The sequence below is a fragment of the Bubalus kerabau genome, chromosome 4, assembly GCF_029407905.1.
Source record: "Bubalus kerabau isolate K-KA32 ecotype Philippines breed swamp buffalo chromosome 4, PCC_UOA_SB_1v2, whole genome shotgun sequence".
Taxonomy (NCBI): domain Eukaryota; kingdom Metazoa; phylum Chordata; class Mammalia; order Artiodactyla; family Bovidae; genus Bubalus; species Bubalus kerabau.
In genome coordinates, this window is record NC_073627.1 from 152185639 (window position 1) to 152213212 (window position 27574).

Genomic DNA, 27574 nt, shown 5'->3' on the forward strand with positions numbered 1-27574 from the left:
AGGAACTAGGAGATGGGATCTTCCAACAGATCATGACTTCTGAGGCTCCTGACTCTCTAGGGTAGTAAGAAGTGAGCAGTGGCCCAAGCCTCAGTGCTCCCAGTGTTCTTTCAGTGAATGAGAGGGTGCATTTGGGGCATGTTATTATTTGGGGAGGGGAGTGGCTATCACATGTACATTACCAGATGGTCAGTACTGAAATCAGATTGATTATATTGTTTGCAGCCAAAGATGGACAAACGCTATACAGTCAAAAACAAGACCTGGAGCTGACTGTGGCTCAGATCATCAGCTCTTTTTTTGCAAAATTCAGCCTTAGATTGAAGAAAGTAGGGAAAAACCACTAGGCCATTCAGGTATGACCTAAAACAGATCCCTTATGATTATACAGTATAAATGACAAATAGATTTAAAGGATTAGATCTGATAGACAGTGTGCCTGAAAAACTATGGCTGGAGGTTAACATTGTACAGGAGGAGTGACCAAAACCGTCCCAAAGAAAAAGAAAGGCAAAGTGAGAAAGGGAAAGATATACCTAACTGAATGCAGAGTTCCAGAGAATAGCAAGGAGAGATAAGAAAGCCTTCTTCAGTGAACAATACAAAGAAATAGAGGAAAACAATAGAATGGGAAAAGACCAGAGATCTCTACAAGAAAATTAGAGATACCAAGGGAAAATTTCATGCAAAGATAGGCACAATAAAGGTCAGAAACTACAAGGACCTAGCCGAAGGAGATGAGATTAAAAAGAGATGGAAAGAATACGTAGAACTGTATTTAAAAGGTCCTAATGACCCAGATAGCAGTGATGGTGTGGTCACTACTCTAGAGCCAGTCAAGTGGGCCTTAGGAAGCATCACTACAAACAAAGCTAGTAGAGGTGATGGATTTCCAGTTGACCTATTTCAAATCCTAAAAGATGATGCTGGTAAACTGCTACACTCAATATGCCAGTAAATTTGGAAAACTCATCAAGTGGCCACAGTACTAGAAAAGGTCAGTTTTCATTCCAGTCCCAAAGAATGGCAATGCCAAAGAATGCTCAAACTACTGTACAATTGTGCTCATTTCACGTGCTAGTAAGTAATGGTCAGAATCCTTTAAGCTAGGCTTCAGCAGTATGTGAACTGAGAACTTCCATATGTGTAAGCTGGATTTAGAAAAGGCAGAAGAACCGGGGATCAAATTGCTAACATCCATTGTATCATAGAAAAAGCTAGAGGATTCTAGAAAAACATCTACTTCTGCTTCATTGATTATGCCAAAACCTTTGCCTGTGTGGATCACAACAAAATGTGGAAAACTCTTAAAGAGATGGGAATACCAGACCACCTTACCTGTCTCCTGGAAAACCTGAATGCACGTCAAGAAGCAACAGTTAGAACTTTACCTGGAACAACGGATTGGTTCAAAATTGGGAAAGGAGTACATTGAGGCATTTATTGTCACCCTGCTTATTTGACTTCTATACAGAGTACATCATGTGAAATGCCAGGCTGGATGAATCACAAGGTGGAGTCAGGATCGTTGGGAGAAATATCAACAACCTCAGATATGCAGGTGATACCACTTTAATGGCAGAAAGCGAAGAGGAACTCAAGAACCTCTTGATGAAGGTGAAAGAAGAAAGTGAAAAAGCTAGCTTAAAACTCAGCATTCAAAAAACTAAGATCATGGCATCTGGTCCCATCACGTCATGGCAAATAGATGGGGAAAAAATGGAAACAGTGACAGATTTTATTTTCTTGGGCTCCAAAATCACTGCGGATGGTGACTGCAGCCGTGAAATTAAAAGACATTTGCTCCTCAGAAGGAAAACTATGACAAACCTAGACAGCTTGTTAAAAAGGAGAGACATTACTTTACCAACAAAGATCCGTCTAGTCAAAGCTATGGTTTTTCCAGTAGTCATGTATGGATGTGAGAGTTGGACCATGAAGAAGGCTAGGTGCCCAAAATTGATGCTTTTGAACTGTGGTGCTGGAGAAGACTCTTAAGAGTCCCTTGGACAGCAAGGAAATCAAACCAGTAAATCCTAAAGGAAATTAACCCTGAATATTCATTGAGAGGACTCATGCTGAAGCTGAAGCTCCAATATTTTGGTCACCTGATGTGAAGAGCCAACTCATTGGAAAAGACTCTGATGCTGGGAAAGACTGAGGGCAGGAGGAGAAGGGGGTAGCAGAGGATGAGATGGTTGGATGGCATCACTGACTCAACGGACATGAGTTTGGGCAAACTCCAGAAGATAGTGAAGGACAGGGAAGCGTGTGTGCTGCAGTTCATGGGGTCGTAAAGAGTCAGACATGACTTAGCCACTGAACAGCAACAGTTATTTTTTAAATTAAATGTGTGTTTATTTTTCTTGACAAATTGTGATTTGTGGGTTGTTTGGTTTTCACCTGGTGTCACTTGGATTTTGAGGTAAGAAAAGCACTCTTCCTGTGCTATATGGCATTTGCGTTGTGGTAACTCTAGACTTGGTCTTGTTCTGTTTCTAAATGAAACCTAATGAGATCGTGTGGCCATGGGGGTTTCAGTGGTGTCTATCGTGTGTTCTCTCAGGGTGTGTTTTCTGTGTCTAATGCAGTCTGAGTCCTGATGCCACCCTCGGGTCTTGTAGTATCCGTGCTTTCCCTCATAGGCTATCTTGTCAGGCACCCCACTAAACCCTAAGGAGTCTCCTCATTTTTATCACATCAGTAAACCATGATATTTTGAAGTGTATTTAGCACAAGGGCCACACTAATCCCCTGTCACTGCATGCTCAGGCCATTGGCCTGCCAGCCTTGCTCATGCTGGCCCCTCCTCTCCTCAAATCTGCAAGGAGACCGAATGTTGTGGACCTGAAGTTTTCTGGACCTTGGACTGCGTTGATTGCTTTATGTCATGTCTTTAAGCTGATAGGGGACCCAATCCTGCCTAACGCTGTGTTTGGGGCTACTTCTCTACATGTTTTCCATTCTGTGCTTCAGTTTTTTAAGTTAGAATGAGGATAATAAAGAACAAACACCAGGTTTATAAAGTCATCTATGGAAGCACAAAATCCCAAGTTACTGACTCTGCACTGCCCGTGTAATGCATGTGTAACTTGATCATGGTTTCCTTAACAATGAAAAAAAAACAATAACAGGAATATATATAGCAACTACCACATTTCACTTTTTATACTTAAAAGTGTGCTAGTGGCTTAAAACTTAATTTTATTTTAAATTGAAGAGTTCTATTGCCTCACATATGGTAGGGGAAGTGCTGTGTCCTTTTATTCCTTTTGAACCTAGAGTACTACAGGGCTTCCAGCTTTGTCAGCAATGAGCGGAGAATGAGAACATCTGTTAGGTTACAGACAGAGACAAACCAGGCATTCAAGGAAATGAACCTAAACAGAAACACAGTCAGATAGTAATTGAAAATTCTTGAAAGTTAGAAATCTAGCCCTAGTGTATGGAATTGATCATCGTAAGATTAAATATTTTTTAATATTAAGCATGAATTTTAAAGGTTTCTGGGAAGCGGGGCCGGTGACGTGCTTGCACCCTGGAGGTGTAAGTCAGATGGCAACGTGTGTTAGCTGTGCTGTGTCTTGGGGAACGTCCTGCTCACAGTTGTTTATTGTTTTCTTTCTGTATTGATGAAACAGCCAGACCAAATCCGTTTGGAATGCCTGGGATAGTGCCACCGTATGTCCCCCCCCAGATGCTCAACATTCCACAGACCTCTCTGCAAGCAAAGCCTGTGGTAAGGCCTTTCCTGTCCATCTGCAGCTGGTCTGCTCAGCCTTGGCTTGGGGGACAGCTGCCTTGGAATCAAATCTTAATGAATGCTAAGATAATTTCTTAACACGCATAATATGTGAAGCAGGTGCCAGAGTGTGTTGAATTAAAATTTAGCCAAGACCGGGTTATGCTAATGTGTTCTGGGCCATGCAGTATGTGCACACACGTGATTTGTATGCTCTGTTTAAGGCCCCCCAGGTGCCCAGCCCAGGTGCTCCGGGCCAGGGTCCACACCCGTACAACCTTGCTGAGCCAGCTCTCACCTTGGAAACCAGCGGAAAGAATCTGACTGAGCAGAACTACAGTAACATTCCTCATGAAGGAAAACATACCCCACTGTATGAACGGTCCTCCCCAATCAACCCAGCTCCAAGCGGCAGTCCCAATCACGTGGACTCAGCATACTTTCCTGGTTCTTCTACGTCGTCATCTTCAGACAATGATGAAGGCAGTGGAGGAGCTGCAAAGTGAGTGGTGTGTGGAGTAGCTGGTGCTTCCTGGAAGTGTAGCAGCTGCCTTAGGCTACTTAAGTAGCTTGTAGTCCCCAGAGAAGCTGCCTTTGGCTGGTTGGCTGGCCGGCCCATGGCACTGATGGTTGTGTTCAAAGATGCTGTTTGTTGTAGGTAGGTGACAGTTACTCTTTGTTACTGTTTGTTGTAGGTAGGTGACAGTTACTCTTTGTTACTGTTTGTTGTAGGTAGGTGACAGTTACTCTTTGCTTGACTGGGATTCCTCAGACCAAGAGAAAAGATGAGACATCTCCTATGGCCTTCCAAGGTTGAAAGTGTGTACTATGCCAGCCCAAATTCTTGGGTTCCCCTCTTTTTTGGGTGTAATTTTAGGGAAATTAGTTTGTGTGACCACCAAATATGGTAAAGTTATCTGATCAAGTTCCACCTGACTCTCTTTGGGCTGTGATTTCTCTACTCCCACCCTCAGAAAGCATTTTAAATTAGACTTCTATGGTTTTCAGTCTCTTGGCTGCTGGGTTGAAGGGGAATCAGAATTTCCTTTTGTTCTGAATTCAATAACTTGAATCCCAACTCCCCAGATCATAGGACTATTCTTGACATAACACTGTTCACCTAACCAAAATTGTAGAAAGCTGCCAGACCCAGGCTGAAATTCTCCCTGTAGAGAGGAATATTTTAAGTAATGTGTGTCCCTGAATAAATGAATTTTCAAATATTTGTTAGACTCTGATGGAGAAAGTCTTGAAATGCATAGTCCTCCTCCTCCGCTTACATAACCTTATGTTTCTAAGAAACCTGGTTCAAAAAGAGAAAGAAGAAAGGAAAGGAACAGTCTTTCTCTCTGCATCTGCATCTCTTTTCCTCGGTTTGAACTCTGATTCACAGTAGATGCCCAAGGCTAGTTATTGCTATGTCAGTTTCTGCTGAAAAAACATTGACACACAATTTCCAGTCTTCCTGCAACTTCTTATGGGTGTGCCACCTGAAACCAGAGATTTTTCCTCTTTTGCATCTGTAAAATGGGCACTAAGTCTGCTGACCTCCCCAGCAGGGAGGTCACTAAGTCACCACTTAGTCACCACTAAGTCCCCAAATGGGCAGTTCCTGAGGAGTTTGCTGCCATCCAGGGATGTATGCTGTTGTGAAACAGAGAAGCATAAAGTGCCCAAATGTTTACTTGCTGTATGTGCAGTCCTAAAATTCTAAAAATAAAGCAAAAAGTTGTAATTTATTATTCGAACTTTTAAATTAACCTTCTAGGAAGGTAACATTGAAGACCTACCAAATAAGAATTGCTATGTTGGGGCTTAGAAATCTGCATGTGTAAATGAGACCATGTGACTCTTTAGCGCAGGACGTTTGAGAACAGCTGATATATGCCTCAGGAGCCCTTTCACTCTCTAAGGAACTATAAGTTTTCTTTTAAAAATTGACTCATGTCATCAAGACCAAAGTATCTATAGTATACAATGGTAAAGAATCTGCCTGCGTGCAGGAGATGCAGGTTTGATCCCTGGGTTGGGAAAATCCCCTGGAGAAGAAATGGCAGCCCACTCCCAGATTCTTCCCTGGAAAGTCCCATGGACAGAGTAGCGTGGTAGGCTGCAATCCATGGGATTGCAAAAGAGTCAGACACAACTGAGTGACTAAGCGACAAGAGCAAATTCTTTCTAGACTCTGAAATACAGGTAGAAATAAAACACAGAGCCACTCTTTGTGGCTCAGAATACAGGTAGAAATAAAACACAGAGCCACTCTTTGTGGCTCAGAGTCCTGTGCAGATGACAAGCATGGTGAGCCAGGAAAGGCCCTGGTCTGGGGAGGTCCAGTGTTGATCCTGTTCCTATGGTTGGGGTTGCAGAGGTAATGTGAGTTACCTACTTAATTTGGCAAACTGCCCTGTTAGGAAATGAGTTGAACTTGAGTGAATAAGATTGAGAGTGACTCCCTTTTTTTTGTGCATACTCAACTCTGGCCTGTTTCCAAAGGTTCTGATCAATTGCCTTTCCTGGAGCTTTTTCTCAGTCTTAGTTGTCTCTCTTACCTCTAAGCTCTGTAGCACTTAACTGTCTGTTTCCCCAACTGAGGGCATTCTTATTGCGTTTTTCTGGAAGTGCCTCTGTAAGATCTCCATATGTGGGAGTAGCGTGGGCGTCTCACCCTCTCATGGTGTGAATCGCGGTAGAAAAGGCAGAGCACGTCCACAATCTGGAATTGAAAGATTGCTGAGATTGGATCAAGTTATGTGGCTTAGGAATGTTTTCATTTCTTTGAATCTGTTTTTCCATTTATTATAACAAATAAGAAGTAGACATGGCTGAGACAGTGAAGAATCTGCCTGCAGTGTGGAAGACTCAGGTTCAGTCCCTGCGTTGGGAAGATCCCCCGGAGAAGGGAATGGCAACCCACTCCAGTATTCTTGTCTGGAGAATTCCATGGACAGAGGAGCCTAGCGGGCTACAGTCCATGGGGTCACAAAGAATCAGACATGCCTGAGTGAATAACACACAATAGGTAGACATGTTAAAACTGAGAGGAAGGACAGAAGGAAAATGGGATAGGAACTTGTACCAGAGGTTCAGGGTCATAAGCCAGACAGAGTAGGACCTGGGATCAACCCTGATTATGGGCACCGCTTTCTTGCTAAGAAGGACAGTGTTTGTTATTTCAGGGTGAGGATTCTGGTTGAATAAGTTGTGTCTGTGCACTTTTGAGGCCATGCAGAGGACAGAGGATTCCTTTCCTTGTTTAGAAGCTAAGTAGGGGCAGTAAGTCAGTTAAGATTTGGTTTACCTTTGGTTTGGACTTAGGGTGGAATTCCTGGGTCTACATGGTGCTCTCAGGATGGTCTTGAGGGAAAGAAATCATCAGTTCATTTAGCCAAGCAACACTTGAGCACTGTCTATCAGTGAGCATGGTGGTAGGCAGCACCCAAGTGATGAGCATGTGAAGCAAGCACCAGGTGAGTGGGCCTAGATGAGCGTGCTTCCAGTGAGGCAGGATTTGAGCCATGACAGTGGGGAGAAAGCTGGACGAGGATGCAGGGTGGAGGAAGGGGAAGCCAGTGTGGCTGTGATGTCAAGTGAGATGAAGGCTGGTTGGTGTGGAGTCTTGAGTTCTAAGTGTGACAGAAAGCATCCAGTATTTGCTTGGAATGATCCTGGGGCTGTAAAGATCCCAGAGTTTCAGACACGTGTCTGGGTCAGCAGGCCATTTGACTGGGAGATTACTGTACAGGTTAAGTGAAGTGCCACTGTTTGTACCAGCTTCTGCAGATTGACTGTAGAAGCATTTGTAACTGCCCTTCCGTAAGACACTGAGTTGTACAGCAGAGAGGAGGGAGGCCTGAACTGGCCCTGGCTGGGTGTGCCCTTTCCTGTTTGATTCCCTCAGGCATTTCCACCATATTCCCCATGGTACTGGGAAATAATCTTGAACTTGGAAGATTACAAAATAAGTGACCTCATTCCCCCAATGGAAAAGCAATGGCTTTTTTTTTTTTTTAAGTTGGTGTGAACAGGTAATGGGGACTGTTATATAAGAGTATGCCTCCCCAAAATACCCCACCCCAGAATTAGCCCCCAAATAAGCCTCTCCTCCCCATCCTCCCAAAACACCCAGCTTCCTACAAATTAAAAAGAATATAAACATGGGATTCACAGAGGAAACAGATAGTAACATAGAAGTATGTTGTTTACTTTCATTTAAAGAAAAGAAAAAGGAAGGTAACTTAAAACCTAACAAGGTACCTTTTTTTAACCTATGAAATTGGCAAATATTGTTTTTTTATTTAATATTTATCTTTATTTATTTGTTTTCCTGTGCCAAGTCTTAGTTGTAACAGGCAGGATCTTTGATCTTTAGCTGCAGCATGCAGACTCCTTGTTGTGGTACGCGGACCTAGTTCCCTGACCAGGGATCGAACCAGGGCCCCCTTCACTGGGAGCATGGAGTCTTATTAGCCACTGGACCAGCAGGAAAGTCCCACATTGGTTTTTGAAGATAAAGCTCAGAGGGGGACATTGGTGGAGTTGGTGTGGCATGAGATTTGGGCTTTCCTGGCATGTCCTTGGTCTTTGTGTAACCTATAAAAGGTTGCTGTCAGTGCCCGAGGGACTGCTGACCATTGCAGAGACCCAGAGCTGTCAGGACCCAGTCCCCCAACCTCCCGTGGTTCGTCTTGCCAGGTACCAGTTGCCACTTGTGGTAGTGTGGCCTGAAGCTCCACGGGCCCAGTGCTCCCAATGTGACTAGGAGGTCTTTGGGTTGTACATGTAAATTAGTTGATGAGTGTCCACAGTAAGTTTCAGCTATCACTATTATTTAAAAAATAACCATGGAGGCAATAAAATACCAAAACATTTACTTCATTCTTAATGTAAATACCTAAAGAATTTCATTTAGCACCCTTCATCTAGTGTCCCAGGAAACATGCTTCTTCTAATGCATCTTTTTTCCTTTAAGTGGTATTGGTGTTCTACATTTCTAATATCTGCTGAGAAAAACTATTCTGAATTACTTTTATGCTTGGTTGAAAATACTTATTATCTTTGCCATCAAAGGTGGAGGGTCTGTGTAAGTTCTAGCTACTCACTGACCCATGCAGGCCTTTTATGCAGAGCTGGGATTGAAGTCCTGTCAGGCTTCCTTTCCAGGGAAACTGTTTGCAAAGATAGTTACATTTTACCCTGGCCCTAGGGTACCCAGTCCCAGACAGGCTAAATAAGCTTCAGTTTCCCTTTCAGATTGTTACACTGTTGTGTCAGACAAATGGCTACTTTACATTTATATTTTAAGGGTTGTTTGTTTTTTTTTTTTAGCACCAGGTTACACTTATAAAGCCTGGTGGGCTGCCGTCTATGGGGTCGCACAGAGTCGGACACGACTGAAGCGACTTAGCAGCAGCAGCAGCAGCAGTAGCAACACTTATAATATCTTTTGAGAAAAGCTATTCTGAATTATATTTATGTTTGGTTAGAATTAATTATTATCTTTGCCATCCTAGGTGGAGGGTCTGTGTAAGTTCTAGCCACTTACTGACCCATGTAGGCATTTTATGTCGAGCTCATCTGACTTGGGTGTTTCTGAACATTCACTTGGGTGGGAAAAACCATGAGAAGTCCTCTGACAAACACATAAGAGGAGCGTCTGGGACAAGAGCTCCATCTTGACTGCTGCATAAGAATGAGACAAGTACTTCTGAAAGAATCTGAGTGTGTGTGACCCTAGCTTAATTTGGGGCATAGGGAGATGTACCTAGAAAGGATATTTATGTACGTGATACTCTTGTGGCTTCCCTTATCAGGGAGCTCAAGTCTTCACCCTCTGTAATAGGAACACCTGGCAATCAGAACTCTTGAGGGTCTGTTGAATGAGAGCAGGCTGTCGGTCAAATCTCTCTTCCGTTCTTGGGATAGGGAGCAGATGAAAATGAAAATGTATGTGCATTTGTTGAAACTTTCACATGGTTTAACCATATCTATGACCTTATTCACATACACTAGATAGTGCTACTGAGGATTTGATCTTGCTCATGTTTTACTTCTTCCCTTTTGTTTTTCTTAAATTAATTAATTAATTTTTGGCTGCACTAGCTCTTTGTCATGTGGGTAGTTGAGGCAGGTGGGGGCTACTCTCTAGTTGCAATGTGTGGGCTTCTCATTGCAGGGATTTTCTTGTTGCAGACCAGGGATCTAGAGCACTCAGGCCTCAGTAGTTGCGGCTCAAGGACTCTAGAGCGCAGGCTCAGTAGTTGTGGCACATGGGCTCAGTTACCCCACCACATGTGGGATCTTAGTTTCCAGACCAAGGATCAAACCTGTGTCCCCTGCATTGACAGGCAGATACTTAACCCCTGGGAAGTCCCCCCTTTTGGTTTTATTTGCCTTTTCTTCCTTTTTTGTTGACAAATAAGTCAGCTTGTGGTCAATGCTATCTTCCTTTTCTGTTCCACAAGAGCAAACCACACCCAGGACAGCTGTGCGTGAGTGAGAAGTCACTGTGATGGGTCAGACACTTGGTATAAATATGGACACCAGTCTACTTCCATCCTAGCATCACCAACCTGCTAACTAAAAAAAATGTGTTTGAGAGAATTCAGTGGTTAGGACAGTTGGCTGCTTTCAACCAGCTTTAGTGCAGAAAAAGTCCCACGTGTCCTGGAGTGAAGTGAGGCTTTGCATCACCTGTTGAGAATTCAGATTCTCATCCTGGCGAGTTCTGTGTGGTGTTGGCCTTCCTCCTTGCCACCTGTCTGGGTATGAAGGTAGTTCTTTTCTGTTGATTGCCTGCTGCATCATAAATGCATTTCATGGCTTTCTGGTAATAGCATGGGGTAATGTCTGGAATGGTGGGTCTAGGTTTGAATCCAGTCGTTGTTGCTGTGGCTGTGAATGGATTCCTGAACCTGAAGTTTACCCACAGAGAGTTGTGCCTTTGGCTGAGCAGGAAGATTCAAATCCAGAACACATGCAGGCTTCCTGCCCTGCCCCATCCACTTCCCTGTGGCCTGCCTGGGTCTGAGCAGGTTTTCTCAGGGCGAAGCTGATGCAACTTATGACACCATTAGCAGTTCCAAGTGTGATTATAAGGTGGGAGCCGTCGTGCAAAATGGAACCTAACTGAATATACAAATATCCAGAAATTTCTAATCCATCTTGTTCAAAGCATGGCATTTGTTGTATCAAATATTTTGTTTTCTTAAGTTATAAAGTAATATAATTATCCTATTGAAGTATTCTGAACTGTATAAAATTAGCCACTGTCAAGAATGTTTTTCAGGCAGAATTTTAGATTTTATAGTACACTATTAAAAGATCTTGCAAACATTTAGGTTATGATAACTTTTTAGTTTGGTAACTTTTTAGTTTAGTTTATAAAACAAAACTAAGATTTATAAATAAAAATTGTACGTGATCTTAAGTGGGACAAGCTTCCACGTTCGTCACATGGCATGATCTCCCCAGTACAGTGTATCCATATAAAATTTTATGCCTTTTTTGCCATATCCATTTAGGCTACAGTTATGTGATTTAGTCAGTCAGCTATTGCACACCTGTTCTGTAGTGACTGTATGGTTTTATTATCTTTGTAGAGTTCATGACTGAGTGATACAGACAGACAGTAGTGCTGAATGTGATGCATACCATGAAACACAGAAACGAGAATAGTGAGCACAGGGTGGTTAGGGGAGGCTGCACCCAGTCGCAGCCAACTTGTACAAGACGAGGCCTCACATGTGGCAGTTGTTCAGTTACCCAGTCGTGTCCAACTCTTGGCGACCCCTGTAGCACACTAGGCCTCCTTGTCCCCCACCATCTTCCGGAGATTGCCCAAGTTCATGTCCATTGCATCAATGATGTCATCCAGCCATCTCATCCTCTGGTGCCCTCTTCTCCTTCTGCCCTCAGTCTTTCCCAGCATCAGGGACTTTTCCAATGAGTTACCTGTTCGCATCAGGGCATCACTTATAAAAGCTTAAATCTGTCATAGAGAGGGAGGGGTGGTAGTCCAGCAGGACATGGAAGATAATTGCAGTCCATGCACCTGACCAAGAACCTGTATCCAAAATAGATGATGACTTCCTATAAGTCCTTAAGAGCATTCTGCACATTGTCCACTTATTGAATGTTTAAACAGGCACACCACAAAAGAAAATATCACACATGGGAAGATGCTCATCTTCATTATTATCAGAGAAGTGCAGACTAGACTGTGCTGAGATTCACTGCATTTCCTCCCAAAAGGCCAACCGAAGAACAGCAGAAAATACTAAATGCTTCTGGGGCGGGGATCTCCTGTAGGACTGGATTGTAGGCCCAGCTATGGCGCCTCCATAGCACCGAGTGCATGTGGCCCTGGGGCGGGACCAGCACTGCAATAATATTGTTGAGCCCAAACTCCCGGACATAAAACGTGTGCAAATGCGTGATTCTGTGTATATGGTGTATAAAAGCAGTCTTTGCTGTTAGAAGTCAGAATAGCTATTACCCTTGAGGAAATCTGAGGAGCAGGTCAAGAAGGGGATTCTGGGATGTCAGTCCTGTGTTGCTTATGTGGTGTGTTTGTAGACATTCATTAAGCTGTTCATGTGTGCATTTTGTAGATAGGATATCCTTAAATATATAAAATGGTAGATAATAAATGTTATATTTCTGTATAAAACATGTGTCAAGTAATATATTCTAAAATTTCACACAATAAATGTTACTGACTTTTTAAGCAACTTTATTTATACCACCTTCTAAATAAACCACTTCAGAGCTACTTACCTTTCCTCCCCTTTGCTTGAAACACTCACTTTGGACATGTGTATGACAAGATTATATACCTTCTAATTCCCTATTTCACAGGTCTTGGCACAATTATCACATAACATGTCCTGACCAGTAGATACTCAATGAATAATTGATTGACTAATCAGTTTGTCCAGCTTCTTATCTGCTCACTCATGTAGTAGCTGCTCTTCTCTTGGATTTCAAATAGGATGGATCACTATGCTCTTAGAATACTTGTATTTATTTTTACGCCTTCTCATCACTAGAGTTTCCTCTGGTTTTGCAAAGTTGTAGCCTGAGATTGTACACATGAGTAGCGAACTTGGACAGAGCAATGGTTTCTCTGAGTCTTCACTGAAGACTAGGAGCCTGGATGCTGGATAACCTTGTTTGATGTGGAGGTATTGGGGTGACTCACATCAAGGAGCTAGACTCCAAAATATCACAACATTGGACATGATTCTTGGTTTAAGATGGGTCAGTCTCACTCTCCTCTTTTTGCAATGGCTGTTTGTTTTTTTTTTTTTTTAAGAACTAAAATGAAGTTGATTGGAAGATGGAATTACCAGGTTTTAAAATTTCTGTCACATGAGTCAGATAAGGCAAGCCAAATAAAAGCTCTCTATGTTGGCATGTTTTGTGGCCAGCACTGGTTTTAGAAGATAATTTTGGCTTGGAGCGCTTCAGGGAGAGGGGCAAGTGAAGGGTGGATGCGTGTAGTGGCTTAGGTGATCCCCATGATTGTCAGCATCTTATCCCTACTCGAGCCCCTCTAGATTCCCTACTCCCTCCAGGATACTGCTTTTCACAAAGTTTGCCTGGGTACCAAAGTAAATTTGCTTTTACTTTGTGGCCCCAAATATACAAATGGAAAAAGAATTTTTGAAATAACGTGATTCATATCACATTTGCTGCATCCGGTCTATTCTGTTTCTCTCTCCCCTCCAGCAGGTGGAACCTTAGTTCCCTGACCAGGGATCAAACCCATGCCCCCTGCAGTGAAAGTGAGGAGTCTTAGTTGCTGGTCCACCAGGGAAGTCCCCATTTCCTTTTTAAAAAAAAAATGCTTGTTAAATCCCCTACATTGTTTTCTCAGGCTTCTAATTGGTAACAACCCACAGTTTTTAAGAATACTTATTGAAAGATACTTCATTCTGGTATTTTAAGATACATTGTAATCTTCTGCATCTTTTTCTCCCACTTTTACTTTACCAAAGAACATCATTCCCCAAGTAAGATTCAGGTAACTTCTTGTTCTCTGCACTCACAAATCCATTGCCTCTCCTTAGGCCTGCAAGGCCCACACCTCTGAGTGAGTTATCGCTAGCCTTAGCTCCCATGCTCCCTACCATGAATAGGAATGCCCCCCATGAATTGTCATTGGCATATAATACTTTACATTTATTTATAAATTATGAGTAACACTTGACCCGGATAACATTTAATCTTCTATTGCCTGATCATTGTCAATTGAATGTGATGTCTTATTTCTCCAAGATGACTGAGGTCCCAAAGGCAAGTCCTACATTTGTCTCCTGTACATCCGCAGCAGTAGCACATCCTAGACCATCTTTAAGCCGAGCCGTGAGGCATAGGTTAGGTGCTTGATTTCTCTTCGCCAGTGGGTGGTTACCGTTGAAGTAGGTGGAAAGGGTTCTTGTGATAGGATTTTCTCTGGACATAGGTTGTTTCACAAGGTGGGATCAGTAAAGCATAAGGTATCCTTGGTTTGTAGGCTCAGGGAAGGCCCTTCTTATCATCATGAGTACATGTGGGAAGTGGTCAACACTAATTGGTATTTTTGTTCATTTTATGTTCAGCCATATCAGTGGGAACAAGATTGGCTGGGAGAAGACAGGAAGCCATTCAGAACCTCAAGCACGGGGAGACCCAGGAGACCAAACAAAGGTAGTAAGTCTGTGCCTTTTATTCTTTCAAATTCTCATTCTCTCAGCATGTAGTGCCAGGGATTGATTTAAAGTAAAATTCTCTCTCTCTCTTTTTTTAAGCATGTTATTTATGAGTAATACATTGACAAGGGTGAGCGGGGAACGGCTGTGCTACCCCCCGTTTGCTCTCTCTCCCAGGGCAGGGTGGTGACCTAATAGAGATCCTCTTCTCTCTGCTCGCTACATAGCCTTTCAGAGCCCTCATTTCTTGTAGGGTTTTGTGGTGATTAGGTGAGAAAAGTTTTGTTGATGTACACATTAAAAATGAAAAAATAAAAATAAACTAAATTTTATTCCCCCCCCCCTTTTTCTATTTCTACTTGTTAATATTCATCTCTAGATGAATATTTTAAACTTACAAAGCCACATCTATCTCCACCTTTGGTCACCTAGGATGAGCTGGTCTCTGGCTGGAAGAGGGCTTGTTTTTATACAGGATGATAGAATGTTAGAAATATGTTTAAAACTCTGAAATATTCTCACTGTTGAATGATTATCCTGAAAATAAATAACAGAAATGTTTTCTGGATACATACTCCAAAGCATTTTCAGTTGTTTATATCTACATACTATGGAACGGAAAGCATAGAAAACTTTCGTGAGTTATCCATGAATTATTCTTCTTAAGGCTAATTTTGGCACTTTGTATTTTAAAGGATGAAATTAAGCACTCAATGCATACCACTAAAAGAATACATTTTGTTTCAGAACAGAAAAATCAATATTTTTTGTTGTTATTGTTCATTCTCTTAAGTTGTGCCTGACTTCTTGTAACCACATGAACTGCAGCACGCCAGGCTTCCCTATCCTTTACTATCTTCTGGAGTTTGCTCAAACTCATGTCCATTGAGGTTAGTGATGCCATCCAACCATCTCATCTGCTGTCATCCCCTTCTCCTCCTGCCCTAAGTCTTTCCCAGCATCAAGTCTTTTCCAGTGAGTCAGCTGTTCACATCAGGTGGTCAAAGTATTGGAGCTTCAACTTCAGCATCAGTCCTTCCAATGAATATTCAGGGTTGATTTCCTTTAAGATTGACTGTTCAAGGGACTTTCAAGAGTCTTCTCCAGCACCATAGTTTGAAAGCATCAACTCTTGGGCATCCAGCCTTTTTTATGGTCCAACTCTCATATCCATACATGACTACTGGAAAAACCATGGCTTTGACTAGATGGACCTTTGTTGGTAAAGTAATGTCTTTGCTTTTTAATACGCTGTCTAAGTTTGTCATAATTTTCTTTCCAGGGAGCAAGTATCTTTTAATTTCATGGCTGCAGTGGTTTGGAGAGCCCAAGAAAATAAAATCTGCCACTGTTTCCATTTTTTTCCCCATCTATTTGCTATGAAGTGGTGGGACCAGATGACATGATCTTAGTTTTTTGAATGCTGAATTTTAAGCCAGCTTTTTCACATCACCTCTTCATCAAGAGGTTCTTGAGTTTCTCTTCACTTTCTGCCATTAAAGTGGTATCATCTGCATATCTGAGGTTGTTTTATTTCTCCTGGCAGTCTTGATTCTAGCTTGTGAGTCATCCAGCCCAGCATTTCCCATGAGGTACTCTGCATAGAAGTTAAATAAGCAGGGTGTAATACACAGCCTTGATGTACTGCTTTCCCAATTTTGAACCAATCTGTTGTTCCATGTCCAGTTCTGTTACTTCTTGTCCCTCATACAGGCTTCTCAGAGACAGGTAAACTGGCATGGTATTTCTATCTCTTAAAGAATTTCCAACCGTTTGTTGAGATCCACACAGTCAAAGCTTTAGCATAGTCAGTGAAGCAGAAGTAGATGTTTTTTTGAAATACCTTGCTTTTTCTGTGATCCAGCAGATGTTGGCAATTTGATCTCTGGTTTCTCTGCCTTTTCTAAATCCAGCTTGTACATCTGGAAGTTCTCAGTTCACGTACTGCTGAAGCCTAGCTTTAAGATTTTTGAGCATAGTCTTGTTAACATGTGAAATGAGTGCAGTTGTACAGTAGTTAGAACATTCTTTGGCATTGCCTTTCTTTGTATATTTTTTAGGGTGCCGCAGAAGCAGTAAGTGAGCAATTATTTCTAGGATTTGTTGTGAGGAAAAAAGTTTGCTGCAAAAATAATACTTGCTCTTGGTAAACAATGGTGGCTCAGAGGGTAAAGTGTCTGCCTCCAATGCGGGAGACCTAGGTTTGATCCCTGGGTCAGGAAGATCCCCTGGAGAAGAAATGGCAACCCATTCCAGTATTCTTGCCTGGAAAATCCCATGGACAGAGAAGCCTGGTAGGCTACAGTCCATGGGGTCGCAAAGAGTTGGACACGACTGAGTGACTTCACTTTCACTTTTGGTTAACAATTAGGACTTTGCTAAAATTTGTAAAGAGAAAACTAAGAATCTCCCTTCAGCACTGAGCTAGTCATTTGGTGTCCATTCATGTACATATATTCTGTATTTTGGTGATTGGTTGTACAGAGTGGATATTTTTCGCCTAATAATTTACCATGCACATATTTCTGTGTCAGTTTATGTAGATATGACTTATCAGTTTTAATGGTTTTAGCTTGTTCTTTGGTTTTAATTTTTGGCAGACAGTTCCCTGTGTATACTTAATTTGGGACTTTAAGTACCCCAAGAGAATACTTGAGGTTTGGTTTATATTTCTTCTTTAAATAAGAACTGTGGTGGTGGTGAGGAGCAGACCTGACTGAGATCTAGTTTTAGTCCCAGTTCACTAGTTACTGGTCTCATTACCACAGATAAGAGACATCCCCTCTTGGAGAATTAGTTTTTTCATCTGTAGAGAGGATGCTACCCATTGAGTTGAGGAAGGGTCTCCCAGTAAAGCAGAATCACAAGAGTTGGTCACATGAAGGAGCCAGATGGAACTTGGGTTAGCAACTACAGAAGGCTGTTCATCTCATGGGGGTCTCAAGGGAGGAGCCGTGAGTGGGGTCACCCAGCGGCTGCAGCAGTTCTCTGGGTTCCCATCCCTGACACAGGCACAGTGGGCATCCATTCACACTTCCTCTGTTCAAGGAGGAGTGGGTCACAGCTCTTGTCTTCCTTTAAGTTGTTAATCACATCTCTCTGTGTTACAATTGGACAGACAGGTTAAAGGAATGGGAATGTGACACGAACCCATTTTCTCCTCTTGCCTGTTGCTCTGCAGGCAGAAGGTTCGTCCACTGCCTCTTCTGGCAGCCAGCTTGCTGAAGGAAAGGGGAACCAGATTGGCACTGTTCAGCCAATTCCGTGCCTCCTGTCCATGCCCACCAGGAACCACATGGACATCACCACCCCACCCCTGCCTCCTGTCGCGCCCGAGGTGCTGAGAGTGGCCGAGCACCGGCACAAGAAGGGGCTGATGTACCCCTACATCTTCCACGTGCTGACGAAGGTATGCCCTGGGGCTGTGCGTGTGACCTTCGTCTCAGTGGTCACTCTTGTGGGCTGTGTCCTTGTTCCTTTTGGAACTGCTTTTTATCTTACAAGGTATTTGAAATGAAGTTCATTTTCCCCTTTCTAAACTTGGAGAAAAAAGATGGATATTTATAATCACAATAAAATTAGAACTTGGGAAAAGTCTTATTTTTCTCATCAGTTTAACACAAAATTATTTTTGAAGCTTTTAATTAATGGCACTTCATGTTATTCTCTGGTTTGTAATTTTATTTGTATTTCTAATTTCAAACTTTCCTACATGTTTTTGCTATAGTGTCAAGTTTAATTGTGATGTCACATACTATATCTGGTTTATCATCTGTCCTAGAAGCTCCCAACTTCTGAGTGGCTGATAGCACTTCATACTTTGACTTATTCCCCTACCTCATTGAGTACTTACAGCAAACAGTGGGATATGGGGCTTCGTCACTTTATTAGTATCTTCCTAAATGTATGCTTAAATAGATACACAGTGTGGCATTAATTGTTTCTGAATCTTGGTGTTTTGAATAGATCTGTGTTTATTTAAATTTCCTCAGTGACTTGTCATGTTTATAATCATAGATCCACAATTTAACTTGGTGACCAGGTTTCTGGTGTAACATTGGTTCGTTACTATGTGTATTTTATCATGTTTTCATCTGTATATGTACCACCATATATAATCAAGCTTTTTTCTTATTTTCTACAGTCCATGTATGGTTTATAGAATGGAGTCAGTAATTACAAGTGACTTCCATTCCACAGCACTCTCGAGCTGCACTTTTAACCATTAATTGACTAATTTGACTGCTTAATTTTATATTTTATAAAATAAAGGACAGGAAGACGAGTGCTATCATTTGGGTCCTGTAATGTATTTTTGAATTGTAATTGCCTCCAAGTCTCATTTGTTATTTGATATGGGTATGCATGTGTGGTATCACTTCTCAGATTATGGTTAAAGTAAAAATTTTATCTTTCAGGTCCAACATAGATTATAAGGGTAAGTGAGGATTACTCTTGCGGGAAAAGGATTTTGCTAAGTTTAAAGGGACTCAAGCTTTGGGAAGGTTGTGCCCTTTCACTCTGGGGTTGTTTGGGATATAAGGTCCCTGGACTCCCTGCTGTTTGTGCCCTGCCATGCTTGTGGGTCTGACTTAGGGACTTTTGGTTAAATCAGTCTGAGTGATGCAAAACTGCCTGTCCTCCTCTTTAGTACTCCCTGATTTCAAGGGCAAAGACTGATGAAATGACTGTGGTTGAGAAAAGTGAACTTGACTATCTTCAGATTTTAAGGTGTCACCTAAAATTTTTCAGTATATTTGGGAAAAGTTTAGACTGAAATGTGTGCTGTTTCCTGCGAGCTGAGTGGCTCTGGTGTTAAATATTCCAGGCTGAGACATTTGCTGTGAATTCAAGCTTCAAGTGAGAATGTAGAGAATCGTCAAAGCCTCACAATTTGGGAGAGTAAATACTCACTAGATGAGTGTTAACCACATGTGTACCTATTAGATTAATGAGTATGCAGGTTCTGATAAGGGAAAAGATCAGTTCTAAATTAAATTCATGTGAAAGAAAGAATAAATGTTATGACATGATTAAAAGAGTACATATCAATAAATTTACTAAACATTGGGGTCATAAATATATTTTTATATTATGAATATGCATAATTAAATTCCTTGTGAAGTCTCTTGAGATGTGCCTTGATAACATGGACCACAGAATGTTTGGACTGATCTCAGGTGCAGGTGGTCACAGTCATTTGTCTCCTGGAGCCACAGGGAAGCCCCTGCTATGTTGGCAGAGAGGAATGGGGGTGGGGATGAACAGAACAGGGCTTCCTTCATTTCCAGCCCCTGGTGGCTGTCTCATTCAGTGGGACTCGTCTGTTGAGTTACTTGATGCACTGGGGCAGAGGCTTGATACATGCTGAACACTTTAAAAATGAATACCACTTAAAAGAGTTCTCTTAGGTAGGTTTTTTGTATATGATAATTTTTTATGAAAGAGCTTGGTAAAGAAAATTTGTGACCATTTTATTTTTAGGGTGCTCTTTTCTTGGATTTCATATAGGTCATTGAAAATTATGAATTACATTACATATGACCATCTTGACTCATAAAATTTGCCAGTTCTTAGCATTTTCTATGCTATTTGTTGTCTGGTGTTACCAACCTAGATTTTTTGGAAGACTTTGGAAGCATTTACATGGTTTTTGTTCTTGTTGTTGTTCCAGGTTAAAAATAAAACAATGTAGGTTTTATTTTGACTCTTTGAGCATATATTTTGACTAAACCTGCTAAATGAACTCTCCCTAAACATCTTGATATAGGCAACTTGTTAAGCAATTGATTTGGAATAGAATTGCGATTTCATTAACTGGAGATAATACATTATATTTCTGTGAGTTTATTGTAAATTCAACATGAAAAATGTGCAATATTATTCTGCTTTCTTCCATGCAAAGGGTGAAATCAAAATTGCTGTTTCTATTGAAGATGAAGCCAGCAAAGACCTGCCTCCCGCCGCCCTGCTCTATAGGCCAGTTCGTCAGTATGTTTACGGAGTCCTGTTTAGCTTGGCAGAAAGCAGAAAGAAAACTGAGAGACTTGCTTTTAGAAAGAACAGACTTCCACCAGAATGTATGTACTGTAAAATCCATTGTTTGTTTTCCTCGGTACCTCGTAATCTCTTGTGCATTTTTAAAGCCTTAGAAGAATCGTGACTGAGTTCACCCTGAGAGTCCCCACATAAAGGAGATGGGCTCCATCGGGGCTCTTACGAAAGGAGGACAAGCCACAGGTTGTTTTCCTCAGTAACATCCCAGCAGTGGTGTTTATTCACTAAAATGATAAAACAACAGGTTTGCGCTTCAAACTGAACATTGATCTGGAAACAGTCCTGACAGTCGCCATCCTCGTGGTTAACATGTTCTGGGCAGATTGACAGCAGTTTCTGCTGTGGTGTCCACGAGATGTGGTTCCCTCTTTGCAGAGATCAGTGTTCCCGGGGAGGTCCCACCAGCTGTCCACTGGGCTGCTTCTGTGCAGTTGCTGCACACATCCCTGAGGCCAAGAGGGGACTTGTAACGATTTCCCTTAGAGGCCTCCCTCCAGCTGATCGATTCTGGGGGTGGAGGGGGAAGTGGGAAGACAGAAACTGTTGTTTGAAATTTGGGCAAAAGTTGAGGTCAAAGTATTTCTATCTTCAGTGGGCCAATGTGATTTTGGAGGAGAAAATCATGCCTTTCTGTTCTAGGTAATTTTATCTACTAATGTAGGGAAGATAAAAGTCACTGTATATTTAGTAGGAAATACAAAAATGTTTCCCAATATGTGCAATCTAAAATAAGAGTATTATTAAGTGTGGAAATTGTAGATTACTAAGTCTTCCTCTAAACTGAGGATATTTGGTGACAGATCACCTGCTTGTATGGCAGGTCATTGCAGGCCTGGTGACAGGGGTGAAGCTGAGCTCAAGGCCAAGTATGGGAGTAGATCTTACCTTTGGAACTCAAAACTAGAGAGGGTCTAGCAATTTTATCTAAACAGTTCTATAGATTCTTGTTTTCTGTTTCTATTACTGTGACAAAATTGTGATTCTGTAAGCCTTTAAAAAGAAGCCATCTGTCACTTCCCTTACTTGAGTATAGTCATACCTAGTGTGGCTGCTGAGCTTTTTGTGTGACTGTAGCTGGAGAAGGTGATGCCGGCTCCACAGGGCCTCCTCTAGCTGATGTTTCTACCACCTTGATCAGGCTGGAGGCACCATGTGAAACACCGAGTGTGTCAGTGGACACTTTTCAAAGGCCCAGTACATTCCAGGTGTACAAATCCTCATCCTTTTCTCCCACTGTGTGATTTATTTGCTCAGAAAAGAAGACCTTTTTAACTTTGCACAGGATTGGCCAGCTTTCTGTGCTGGCCCACCCAGGCCACCCTGGCCCCACAGCTGTGACCTCCAGTTCATCACCAGCCCTGAGCATCTTAGTCCCTGTAGCCTCTTGGGTCTCTGTTGGTCCTGGAATGCTGAGTGCTACAGGGTCCCATGCGGCCCTACTTGCTGCTGTGTCCTTAGCCCCATAGCACCATATTGGCTTCCATGGTGAAAGGCTGTTCTTCATTTGCTTGTGTGTTCCAGAAACACAGTTATCTTTATGCAGAAAATCCTCAAGAGTTTTCAGTGCTCAAAACCTGAATACCCTCAGGTATGTCCCAGGTTGGGCTCCCCTTGGCAGTATCCATAGCTTCATAGAGCAGCCTGCATATGGCTGGTGTGCTGTGTTCATGTCGTCAGCAGTGGGCACTGTGCATCCCTCGCCTGTTTCAGGGAGTTCTCTGTGTCGCAGGTGAGCTGCAGGTGCCAGGTGCTCTTGGGAAGTAAGAGTCTTGGTCTCCTCTGCCCTGCTGCCAGTCTGTGCCTTTAAGACACTGTGAAACACACAGCTGACAGCACCCCGCATGCTCCACTCCCTCATCAGTTAATTGTACCCAGTTGATACAGGTGTCTTACTGGCCTGGGAGAGGCTGGCCTTTTAGACAATAGGGGAAGCAGAAGCCAGGGGAGAGTATTGACTAAATAGACTAGCATCCTCTAAGCATAAGCAAGAGGGAGGCAAATTGTGGTAAAGAGCTGAATGTACAAACGACACCATAGGGCCCAATGCAGGCCTCACAGAGAAATGACTAGGTCAGCCTGCCTGTGGCAGGCCAGTTCTGGCTAGGGCTGGAGGGCATGGGGAATGGCATGCCCAAGGGAAGGAGAAGGGTGGTAAAGTCTGAGGGGACTCAAATGAGCTCTTTGAGACTCTGGATGGAGGTGCCTTGACCTCATTTGGAGGCTGGGAGGCACAGGGAATAGAAAAGAAAGGAGGAAAGTGTTCCGCTGTGAGGTGGATGGGGGAAGGGTGGGCGAGTGGGAGAAAACCGCAACTTCAAAGAGAATTTGGCAGGCATGTCTTTTGCCTTTGCTCCTGCCTCTGCTCCCCTCCCCACTCCCTGACTTCTCTTCAAGGATGGCACACAGTTGTTTGCTGTTGCTCTGTTACTTTTGGCCGGTGGAAAACACTGACTTACAATGCCCCTGGTTTAGGTTTCCATACCTGAAACATCTACTAAGTGACTGTTTTATGGAGAAAATATTGTAGCTTCTTTATGATTTGGATGAGATGGGAAAATAACAATGTCTGATCATGCCAAAGAGGCTAACCTGGTGCAGTTTCTCAGGAGTTCTTGGTTGATAAGATTTGGAATCTTGTTTTACCTACATTTATTCATAGACCATACGTAGATGAAATTTTTAAGTCAGTGGCACTTTGCACATGAAAGTGCACGATAAGATCCTCGGGACAGATTTGTTCTCCACGTGCCTGCTGCCTTTGCCTTCCACTTTGGTAGCCAGATCCGAGCTGTGTGGGTTCCAGGTAAACCCTCCTACTCAAGTGGGTGATGGAGCTACTTCTGAATGTGAGGGTTTTGATCTGACATGGCTTCAAAATGCTGTGCATACAGATGCATCTTCTTGGTGTGGTCACTGTGACAGTCAAGAATTTTCCCAAGAGGGCTTTGTTGTCAGAACTAGTCAAAGGGCATATTGAAGCCTATAGGGTTGTTCAAAAATACTTAGCTCTCATTAGATGTAAGACATGTATCCATTTGGAATTATTTCTCTTGATTAAGGCATATGATAAAATGTTCATAATCTACAGTGAATATTCATATGACTTACCAAAGTTTCATTTTTAGAAATATGGCTAAAGTAGGATATCTACAATCGAATCCTTAAAAAAAATCACAGCCATTTAGAGAAAATGGACTTGTGGACACAGTGGGAAAAGGAGAGAGTGGGACGAATGGAGAAAGTAGCGTCAACATATATACTCTATCATGTGTAAAATAGATAGGTGGTGAGAAGTTGCTGTGTAACACAGGGAGCCCAGCCTGGCTCTCTGCAATGACTTAGCGGGGTGGGGTGAGGGGAGGGAAGGAGGGCTGAGGTGGGAGGCGATATATGTACAATTATGACTGAATTGCGTTGTTGTATGGCAGAAACCAACACAACATTGTAAAGCAATTTTCCTCCTGTTGAAGAATAAATTATTAAAAAATTAAGTTTAGATGATACGAAACATTCAACTTATTGTCATTTGACAGTTCCAAAAGTAATTTAGAAGAAATACAAACTTAAGGGGAAAAAAATTTTCAGCCTTTGAAGATTATGTTGAATCACGTGCTGGCAGTTTATTTTTCTGTTCTTCCCTGTCCATTCCAAGGTTCTAGCATTTTGCTTTTAGGAGAGTAATAAGAATACTTGTTTTATTATGGGAGAATGCTACTGAAGTCACTATTGTGGAATTCACGGTCCTCCCAGTGGCTCAAGCAGCAGACTGTTGACCCAGCACAAACAGTCTCACCCATATGGCCTAAATGGTGTTGGTGGCAGTTTCTCTGGGGAGAGATGGGCCCAGGGAGCTAGCCATCTCTGCAGCTGCTGGAATAGGGGCTGGGCCTGGAGCCAGGCACCTGGTCTGAGCTCGCCCTGGCCTCCAGGCCTGTATGTGTGAGATCCAGGTGGCGTGGCTGCTCCTCACAGGCACTTCTGCCCTGGAAGCACCTCTGACCTTTAGTACCGTAGTGACTTTTCTTCTCCCTGGGGATGTTCCTCAGCCACCCAGGTACTCCCCAGTGATGAAGGGGAAGGACCAGAAAAAAGGGATGTGGTTCTATAAAGACTACAGGATGATCAGTCACCTCAGCTATAGTTGAAGAGAAAAAAGCAGGCTTGGGAATTCCTTGGCAGTCCAGTGGTTAGGTCTCCACTGCAGGGGGCAAGGGTTTGACCCCTAGTCTGGGAATTAAGATCCCACAAGCAATATGGTGTTGTCCCCCCTGCCCCCAAATAACAAGTTTATATACTATGCTTATATTTACTATACTTATACTATATTTAGGGCTTCCCTGATCGCTCAGCAGGTAAAGAATCTCCCTGCAAGAGACAGGGGATGCTGGTTTGATCCCTGGGTCAGGAAGATCCCTTGGAGAAGGAAATGGCAACCACTCCAGTATTCTTGCCTGAAAAATCCCATGGACAGGGGAGCCTGGTGGGTACAGTCCAATGGATTGCAAAGAAACAAACATGACTGAGCTACTAATCACAAAATACTACATTTGTATTTCCCTATATTTACTCTCTTCTTTCTAAACTGTCAAGAAAAGCCAAAAGGAACACATTGATTCCCCCACCACCACTGATCCAATTTGCTTTAGAAATTTTGTTAGTTGCCAAGTCATTGGGATTGCTGATTGAAAATAAATTTGTTCATTGTGAATCACATTATAAAACAATACTTTAACACGACAAATATTAATTAGTGTGCTGTTTTCATATGTGTGAAAATTGGTTGTCGTAAACATTTTTCTTACGATTCTATGAAGGCTGTTTGTATATTAATCTGAATTTTTTTATTCCTCAAAGCTTTTCAGGAGTAGCATTAGCAAACTGCTTTTCCCTCACAGAACTTTGAGTGGCTGAGCTCAAGAGACATCTATGGGAAAAGCAGTGTTGTGTGACAGGAATTGTTTGATGATACTCTTTTGGATTAATGTTTATGTCCTTGAACTTCGGAGTTTCTAGAACAGTAAGAATGACGTAAGTGGGGAAACTGAAGTCTAGGAATAGTGTTTAGCAAGCGTCTATAACACCATGTAACACTGTGTTCCACGTACCCTGTGGCCTACTGAGCATGTATATGTTTGTGGACAGTAAGATACTCCCAGCCTCAGATATAAAAAGTTCAGGGAGAAAATTCATAGTCTTTTACTTTTCAGAATCATGGAGGATACTCACACATGTGTCAGCATGAGGAAATGAGGGGCTAGTTGGACCCCCAGCCTGCACACAGAGCTGCTTGGAAGTTAACCGGCAGTTTTCCCATAAGGAGGATAGACCAGCTGTCATTGCGCCCATTTTCCCATTTCTGATAAAACTCTGATATGAAGGAGTTGAAGTTTTGTTTTTGTTTATTGTGTGTGTGTGTTTTCTGTAACTCCAGGAGAGCTCAGGGCATAAAACAGTGGCTCCTCCCCAAATACACACAGCACAGACACAGACCAAAGGTCCAGTTGGCCATAGCCTTGGAAGTTGTATCCACCTTTTTCCTTACCTTCTAACCACACTGTGTGCGTGCCATAACTCTCACTGCTCATGGTGCTCTGGAGTGAGCTTAGAGACATAATTCATTGTGTGGCACTGTAGGCAGCCACTACCAGTCAGTTGAAGTAGGCTTACAAAATGAGACATGTTCATTATTCCTGGCCTGGGATGGATCCCAAAATCAGTATTATAACAGATTCCTGAGATGGCTGGTTGTCATATGTGTAAATGTGAAAATAGAAGAAAATTAACGACTGATGGAAAACATTGGGTTTTTACTAACAGCTTAAGTCTTCAGCAGTGTTTTATGTCTTGAAATTGTATTTTGAAGAGGTGCTTCCAGCAAAGAAACTGTGTTATAAATTTAGCCGTTGGTAATAACAGAAAACTGGTACCCTGGAGTTGCTTTTTGCCAGTGTAAAAACTCAGTTTAGTTTCAGGTAGGGAAGACAACCTGATGTTCAGATTTTTCAAAGTAGTCCACTTGAAATCATGAGTTTTTCCTGTCAGTAGAAAAGACAGGACAAATCTTTATTGATGGTGATACACAGAAGATTTATTCATGGACAGTAGCTAGATTAGCTGACCTCTGGGATTCTCTTATTCTTGTTTTAACAAGGAGGCATGAACATGTCTTTCTAAAATGGTGCCTTCACGGAGAGGGTTTTATACCCCAGTGCTCTTGTCTGCACGCAGCGTGTTCCCATAATCCAACTGTTCCATACCACTTGGATAATCTCTGTATAACTAGTTGTTTTTTTTTTTTTGCAAAAATGATAAGAGCCCAGATTACTTGCTATTAGCTGGCTGCTTTGCATCGGCTTATTCCTGTGAGCGTCAGGAGAGCTCAGGGAGTAAAACAGTGAGTGGGCAGCAGCAACTTGGGAAGAATCGCAGAGCCAGAGGAAGAGAAGGTACCCTGTGTGCATCAGCCACCCCGTTGGATGAACTTATAACACAGAGGCTGCTGTGTGTCTACCTGAAAATGGGATGTCCCTTGGAATTCATTAATTTATAAAACACTGACCTTTAATTAATCTAATGTTACGAGCCTATAAACAGAAGTTGACCTCACATAGTTGTAAGCACAGAACAGAGGTGCAGGGTGTCTTTGCATTTCCTCAACTGGACTGTGCTACAGAGTGAGTTGTTGGCCCCCCTTGTTTTAGTGCCTGGTTCTAGGGCTGGGCTGGGGCAAGGTAAGTGAGGGACCCAGGCCTCAGAATTTAGGAAGACCCTTATTTTCACACAGACACATGGTGGTTGACGTCTGAGCCCTGGGTGCCTTTCCTGCCCCACCCACTACATAGTAGGTGCTCAATAAATATCTGTTGGGTGATTGGCCAAAGGTTCCACAGCACTTAAGTGGTGGTGTACACAAAAGATCTCCCAAGTATTCAGTTTAAAAACAGATACATGTGAAAAATAAAGCAAATCAGGGCATCTTTGCTTTTGGAACAAAGCTTTTTTGTTACTGCACATTTATTTTCTCTGAGAACATGTATTTCCCAAATTAGACTTGAACATTCTAGTCATGAATAGTGCAGAT

At 42.4% G+C, this 27574-nt stretch overlaps 1 protein-coding gene across 4 annotated transcripts in view; it reads left to right on the forward strand.

The window, feature by feature from the left end:
- The window catches only part of FAM120A (family with sequence similarity 120 member A), a 117179-nt gene that overhangs the window by 60618 nt on the left and 28987 nt on the right, over positions 1-27574 (forward strand). For all 4 annotated transcript variants that reach the window (XM_055579086.1, XM_055579087.1, XM_055579083.1 and 1 more), the window contains exons 6-10: positions 3642-3739; positions 3967-4244; positions 14347-14434; positions 17618-17845; positions 20342-20516. In XM_055579086.1, the coding sequence (XP_055435061.1) occupies positions 3642-3739; positions 3967-4244; positions 14347-14434; positions 17618-17845; positions 20342-20516 (867 nt within the window). The remainder of the gene's footprint in view (positions 1-3641; positions 3740-3966; positions 4245-14346; positions 14435-17617; positions 17846-20341; positions 20517-27574) is intronic.